Here is a 7,764-nt window from a genome sequence, read left to right on the forward strand (position 1 = left end):
ATAATAATAATAATAATAATAATAATAATAATAATATTATTATTATTATTATTATCTTCTTTTTTCTTTTATGAAGTTACACCTGACCATTTGGCCACAAAAGGAAGAGAATCATCAATATATTGAAGGTTAATAAGAAAATGACCACTACTATATATATATATTAGTAGCAAGGTTTCACCAAATTAATTTGAAACCGGGATGCTTAGCTATAATAAAATAGTATAGATAACAGAATGGAGTAATTCTATACATCGGATACCTCGTCACTTGAACAAATAGAATCCTAGAAAAACGAACTCTTCAAAAGCGAATAAAAATAGATAAACGGTGATTTCAGGGCCTCATATTCCCCAACCTTGTTGGACCCATAATATGTTATGGGAAAGTGACCATTTCCTTTGTGATTGGTAATGTTTTTTGGCCTGTTCCTTGTGTGCAGCATTCAGACAAGCACAAGTAAATTCTAAAAAAAACCAGACATTTTGAATGCGCGATCGATTGGTTCGGCAAGTAATTGGATTGGATTGGATTGTTAAAAAGCAAATCATGTTATTTACTTTATATCGTGTGGTGAAGGAAGAGTATGGCAAGTGGGGTGGGAAAAATGGCACAAACAACGTATTGAAGAGGTGGATGCTTAACCTTTTTCAAGAAAATGAAATGATTCTATTGGTTTCAACTTTTCAAGTACCCAACCTACAATTTTCGCTCAAAATCTTTTGGATTTTCGTAGGTCCACACTTTTTTTAATACTAAGATAAGAATCATTCCGAAATACAACTAATAAGTAAAATAAACTATTGTTTTTTTAATTGACCATTATCACTTGTGTTTTGGAGCATGCATTATGTGCATTTCACTGATTTTTGTAGTATAATTAATTTTTTTAGTTAGAATGTATTTTTATTTTATTTTGTTTTCACATTTTTTGAAAAGGGTATTGTGTTTCTTTTGTTCTAGAATATTTTTTTCCGGTTTTTAATTTTTAAATAAAGCTTATGATATTTATTTTGTGTTTTTATTGTTGTATCCTTTTATTGTATCGAGGTTGATGATTCTTGATGAATAGTTATGGAGAAAAGACATTGGTGAAGTCTATTTAAACCTCATACTTAATAAATAAAAACATAATTTTATTTATTTATTATTTTATAAAGTAACATGGCGCAATTCTACTATTACATGTAGCAGTAAAATACAATTCTATCGTGGCATTTGACTAATTTTTTCTAGTTCTAGTCAAAATGGGTCATTATAATTTACACATCAAATAAGAATAAAAAACGAAACCCAGTCGCACAGACCAAATTCGACCTTATAATTTTGCACGCCTTCGACCCAAACCAAAGATAGCCCAAATATTAGTCATATGTAGGAGACCCATATTTCTATATCTTGACCCAATTGCCGACTATGATTCACACTATTTTCAACAGACTTGATTCGAAAGTTACGAATCAAAAAAAGCCAATTTATCACCCTAGGGTTGCGATTCTTTTCTACCAGCATTTTAAACATAGTTAATAATTTCAATGAGTAAATTCGATATTTTTTAAAAATAAATATATTCGGGACATGTACTCGTATGATAGATTTTGTTCATCAAAATCTTTTCGAATTACTTTCCAAAAACTCGTGTTATTTTCGGACCCAGATCCTCTGCTGTGCAAATTGCAACAGCATTGTGTACTGTGTATGTTATTATGTTTTTTTTTTGTCTTTTATAATTATTTTAAGTTTTTTTTTCTTGAGTTTGCAAAACACAACCCAAATCATATCACTATTAAAATTAAAAAATCAAAAAATAATTTAATGATAAATAATTGACTAACTTTACTTAAAAAATTAAACTAAACAAAAAATTAAATTAAAGTATAAAATTTTAATTATATATATATATATTAAATTATAATTAAATTTATGTTATAGGAAATAATGTATATAATTTATTTCTATAAAGTTAAATTAATGATTTTAAAATTAGATATTATTATTTTAAGTCATAATATTTTTACTTGTTAACAAATTTTCCATATCACGTAAAAAATTCTACTCCGACCTTAAAAAAATTTTATTTGTTAAAAAAAATTCCATACTTGTTAACTTAAAATTTTTACACACCCAAAAAATTCTAAATATCAAATTCAAGCAATAAATGTATGATATTAGGAGTCGTTTTACTAATATTTTCAATAAAGAGCTGTATTTAGAAAAATACACTTTTATGAACTTTATGAAATTATTTTAATAAGTATAAGAAAAACATTTTTATTTAGTGACATAAAAAAAATATTTTTATTTCAAAAAAAAAAGTACTACATCGTTTGATGGCACTGTATGCAGTGCTGTTGTCTTCTGCACAGCAAAAGATCTGGTTCCGTTATTTTCTATGTCCAAATCAAGTCTTTTTTTATTCGAATGCCACTAGACAACTAAAGTCTACTCTACCTTGGAAACACAATCTATGCCACTACTTGATATTCTTGTTTTGAGATGAATAATTATAGTGCAAATACTTGACTTGTATCGATACTATTTCTAATGAAAGAGGGTTGTCACTTCTAGCTAGGAAAGAATACGTCCACTACTTTTTGATTTAAGTAGAATAAGAATCAAATTAAAGCAGAATCTTAAATTTTTTTTTTTTTTTGAATTTCCTGATCAACCAACATGATATGCCTTTGAATTCGTAAACTATTTATGTCATAATAATTAAAGAAAATATGCTGCTGTCATCTTCATTGGGCTCACTTCTGATCTAGCTAGTTCTCGATAGATTTAGCGTGAAGAAGTGAAAACGATCGTTTAGAGAAGGATTTATTATAGTTTAGGAAATGTTTGGACCATAAGTTGGAATGAGTGATCTTAATGATTGGTTTCTTTTTTATTCATGGCATAAAAATATTAAAGGTGTTTTTTTTTTTTACAAATCTTTTGCCATTTTATTTTTCATGTTGGTTTGCTATTTTATCGTTGTTACATGAAACATGATTTCTCGGAATGTAGTTTTAGATAATTTTTGTCTCTAACAAGAAAATATTTGTGTGAAAACATGTTGTAATTTGCATGTTTTTTTTTTTTTTTTTTTTTTTTTTTTGTATTGTTATGACGAGTCTGTCGGAAATTACATATGTAGAAGACGAGGATGCGGATATGGATTTTTGGAAAGAAACTTACACGTCTGTCGTTATTTTTCTAATAAAATTATTTGGAAGGAAATACGATATGACTAAAAAAAACATGCAAGTAATCGAACTAAAATTATGAAAATTCGCTATTAACATGACAAAAAATGATAAAAACATAAAAATTCCAGGATTGTTAATAAAACAAAAAATAAAAAAAAATACAAATTGCAAAACCAAAAACATAATTTTCCCTAACAACAACCAAATGTAAAAAAGAGAGGTTAAACTTGGGGGGCACTTTGCATTATTCATTTATTTGAATTACCAACCTTACTGGACCACATATATGTATATTAATGTGGACGCGACATCCTGCTCCACTCGTGTCAATTTAATTACGATGATACTTTTTATTTTTAATTACGATGATACTTCTTTACCATCCAATCATCATATTGATCATTTGGTTTTTATTTTGTCAACACTGACATTTCATTTTATAATACACTAATATCGCTTAATCCTTGAATACAATAATTATTTTATTCCATCGACAGAAAAACTATCAGCATATGTAATGTGTGGCCCCGACACGACAGACGTGACTCAGTTAATGACAAGCATATGATATACTTGAGTGATCGATTAAAATATATAATATATATATATATATTATATATATATATCATACGTAACACTAACCCAAGACAATTTATTTATTTATATTGAATCAATCACATCAATTTCTAAAAAAAAAAAATTGAATTAATTGAACCAAATTTTGTATGAAGTTAAAGAGATCTCCTGATCAAGTGCAATTTTAATTAAAATAGTAATAATAAAATCCGATTATTAACGTTTTAAAATTAAATCAAAATGGGTCACAGTCTAAGCTTAAATCTCCCCTTATAAAAGAGGATACGACTTTTAATCTCATCCCCTTACGAATCAAATTGGGTCATGTTGTCGACTAAAACAAAATGAGTGGATGGTTAGGAAGATCAAGATATACAAATGATTAATGATAGAGATTCTTGAAATTATCTATATTTTTTTATAGAAAAAGAATTTGAGTTCAGACTTTAAGTTGGTAGAAATGATTAAGAAGTACCCCCACAATATCGATCCAGAGTATGTTCCTATCCACCGATTAAGTAAGTAACTATCAAGAACGAAGAAATCTGTATATTTTGTGATAATTGCGCTGAGTATTTTCCAAAAAATTGTTTATCAATGACTTAAGAATATGAGCTTTCCGCTTACGATCGTCATGAATTGAATTATAATCAAATTGCTTTAGGTCGGTTACTGGTGTCAATAATTGACGATTATACCATTCGAACAATCGGATAATTCGTCCAACCCGATGATAGATATAATGTCCTGAAGTTCTTTATAACGTTGTAAAGTTTTCTTTAACTCTTTACGCCGTTTTATAATGTTCCTCACCAACATTCCGAGGTTGAAGCATGGTTGAAGTTGAATATAATTAATGATAACGTAGACGATTTTTAAATTAGAGCAAATTTTTTCTAATATGTGAGTTAAGATAAAAAAGAAATAAATTTTAAATTAATTAATAATAAAGGTTTTTTAAAAAATTAAAATTAAAAAGGTGATCCTATCAAAATTAGTTATTATAATAATCATATTTTTAATGATATAGTAAGGGATAGTAGGCTATTATTAGATGCTGAGTTTTCATCAATTGATATTTATCGCGTTATATAAACGTATCGATAAGGAATGTTTCACGAAATACATAGAGAAACTGCAGGTGTAGGCATGGAGCACGGTACTAAGGATGAGCTCCATCAACCAATTCTGACCTCCATCCAGCCGCCATCTTCTCCCGTCTCCTACTCCGGCTCCGATGTGGAAAAGTTGCTGTTGGACACCGATTCGCCACTCTTAGAACGATATCGTAAGGCTACATGGATCGAACTAAAGCTCCTGTTCAAACTATCTGCACCCGCCGTCATGATGTACTTAGTCAACAACGCTATGTCCGTGTCTACTCGAATCTTCTCCGGCCAACTCGGAAACTTGCAGTTCGCCGCCGCCTGCCTCGGCAACCAAGGAATTCAGTTATTCGCCTACGGCCTCCTGGTATATTTGTTCGAGCATTTCACTATTTCAAAATTTTATGGAAAGCAGAGTTTTCATATATTCTCCGACCTTCAAGGCGGGGAGCATGCGGTTTCATTGTAATATACTCGTTTTGTTCTACTTCATGCTCTGCTCTGCTCCGCAATACAACTAAACAGCGGAACATACACTTCAATACATTCCTGGATGATATGTATTGAGTTAAATGTCCTGATCTTGCAGTTAGGAATGGGAAGCGCTGTGGAAACGCTCTGTGGTCAAGCCTTCGGCGCACGTCGGTACGAAATGTTAGGAGTGTACCTTCAACGCGCCACCGTTGTGTTGATGCTATTCAGCCTCCCAATCACTCTAGTTTACGTGTTTTCAAGGCAGCTCCTGCTCCTTATAGGCGAATCTGAACGTGTGTCCATGCTAGCGTCCTTGTTCGTGTACGGCCTGATCCCGCAGATATTCGCGTACGCGGTAAATTTTCCGATACAGAAGTTCCTGCAAGCGCAGAGCATCGTCGGGCCAAGCGCTTTGATTTCCCTGTCCACACTTTGCTTTCATCTGTTGTTGAGTTGGATTGCTGCGTACAAGATTGGCATGGGATTGCTCGGAGCATCTTTGGTCCTAAGCCTGTCGTGGTGGATAATTGTGTTCGCTCAGTTTGTCTATATAGTGAACAGCAAGAGATGTGAGGCAACATGGAGTGGTTTCAAGTGGGAGGCGTTCACTGGATTGTGGGAATTCGTTAAACTGTCCATGGCTTCTGCGGTGATGCTGTGCTTGGAAACTTGGTACTTCCAGGTTCTGGTATTGATTGCTGGATTGCTCGAGAACCCTGAGCTTGCCTTGGATGCACTTTCTGTATGGTAAATAATCAACAATCTTGTCTTTGTTTCTGATCAATAGTCCTGTTTTCAAGGGCATTTGCTAGCACCTGTAAAACTTGATTATCCATGTCAATAATATTCGACTCCGATCCTTTAGTATGCGTATCTAATGAGTTGAATATTAGATTATGAGGAAGCTATGATTCTCTTTCTGCAGCATGTCAATAAACGGGCTGCTGTTTATGATTGCCATAGGATTCAACGCCGCCGCTAGGTTAGTTTCCGAGCTATTTCCGGATAGAAATAATATTTATTTACTGATTTCTGAGTGACCACTTCAAATTATTTGAGATTTCTGGTAGTGTTTACGTGCTGAAAAACTAATCGGGGATTATTAATAAGCGTGCGAGTAAGCAATGAGTTGGGAGCAGGGCACCCCAAGTCAGCATTTTTCTCCGTGGTGGTGGTGACTGCAGTCTGTTTAGTCCTTGCGGTGGTGGAAGGAGTGGTCGTGTTGTCCCTGCGCCATGTCGTTAGCTACATGTTCACTAGTGGCGAAAAGGTGGCGGATGCGGTGGCGGACCTTTGTCCATTCTTAGCCGTCACACTCGTTCTAAATGGCATACAACCCGTCTTATCTGGTGAACAATTTGTCGTCCACAATTCATTTTTGTCCTTATGTTTTTCCGTGTTAAATTGGAAATTTTGCTTCAAATTCCGTTTTCCATTATTTCCTTTTTCTTACTATTTCATGTTATCCAAGAAATTGGACTGCACTACAAATAAACACATGAAAAAGCAAGAAATTTATTTCTCAACTTCAAAAAGTTGGAAATCAAGTAGCTCCCACAAAAAAAGTCGAAAATAATGTAAAATTTATGAAAGCATCTATTATCTACTTGGATCCGGTTGAGCATGAGAGTGGACAATTAATTACCTTCATAGTTTAAAAAATAATTTCAAATTTGAGATTTTTTCCTTGTGCATATTTGGGCATGGGTTCCACAACGAGTCGATAGTTTTTCTCACGATTTGTCTAGCATGTGTCAACTTCATAATACCTCGATCGTATATAACATTAGTTATTAAAAATAATCATTTACGAACTGAAGGGAGTGATTATGCCTTTTCTCGTCCAATTTGATGTTTATTCAATAGCAAAATATTTTCCAGGTGTGGCCGTGGGGTGCGGATGGCAAGCGTTTGTGGCGTACGTAAATGTTGGGTGTTACTACTTGGTTGGAATCCCAATTGGATGTCTTCTCGGCTTTAAATTCAAACTCGGTGTTAAGGTACGCCCGATATTTTATTTATTCAGTACATAAAATATCAGATAAAACATATATAGTCGATTTTTCAAATAAAGACTCGCGTGTGTTGTTGTTGACAGGGTATTTGGTCGGGGATGATCGGAGGAACGACGTTGCAAACTTTCATCTTGCTCTGGGTAACATTTCGTGCTGACTGGAACAAAGAGGTGCGTTTTCTTTAATGATTTCTTGATTATTTTCTTAAAATTTTCTTGTAAGAAGGATATGGAATAATTTAGGTGGAGAAAGCGAGGGAGAGGTTGGACAAGTGGGAAGAGATAACCGAGCCACTTCCCAAGGACTTGAGTTCGACTTGAACAAATCTCTTACTCTCCCAAATTTGGATTATATTGGTTTGTGATACTACTTTGTCCCAAATCAATATATTGGAATTTGTTA

At 33.0% G+C, this 7,764-nt stretch overlaps 1 protein-coding gene across 1 annotated transcript; it reads left to right on the top strand.

The window, feature by feature from the left end:
- The first annotated feature begins 4,873 nt into the window (after positions 1–4,873).
- Positions 4,874–7,764, top strand: LOC140988264 (protein DETOXIFICATION 40-like). Its single transcript, XM_073457277.1, has 7 exons — positions 4,874–5,240; positions 5,463–6,094; positions 6,273–6,329; positions 6,458–6,696; positions 7,229–7,347; positions 7,446–7,532; positions 7,605–7,764. Exons 1-7 carry the CDS (start codon positions 4,878–4,880, stop codon positions 7,680–7,682), a joined length of 1,575 nt encoding a protein of 524 aa, XP_073313378.1. The 5' UTR covers positions 4,874–4,877; the 3' UTR covers positions 7,683–7,764.

Source organism: Primulina huaijiensis, chromosome 11 (genome assembly GCF_012295235.1).
Source record: "Primulina huaijiensis isolate GDHJ02 chromosome 11, ASM1229523v2, whole genome shotgun sequence".
Lineage (NCBI taxonomy): Eukaryota > Viridiplantae > Streptophyta > Magnoliopsida > Lamiales > Gesneriaceae > Primulina > Primulina huaijiensis.

Excerpts from the sequence above, each read along its gene's own strand:
- LOC140988264 (XM_073457277.1), top strand. The coding sequence starts at position 4,878 with ATGTTTCACGAAATACATAGAGAAACTGCAGGTGTAGGCATGGAGCAC. Across the intron at positions 6,095-6,272 it reads TTGGATGCACTTTCTGTATG|CATGTCAATAAACGGGCTGC; the intron begins GTAAATAATCAA and ends CTCTTTCTGCAG. Across the intron at positions 7,533-7,604 it reads GTGCTGACTGGAACAAAGAG|GTGGAGAAAGCGAGGGAGAG; the intron begins GTGCGTTTTCTT and ends GGAATAATTTAG.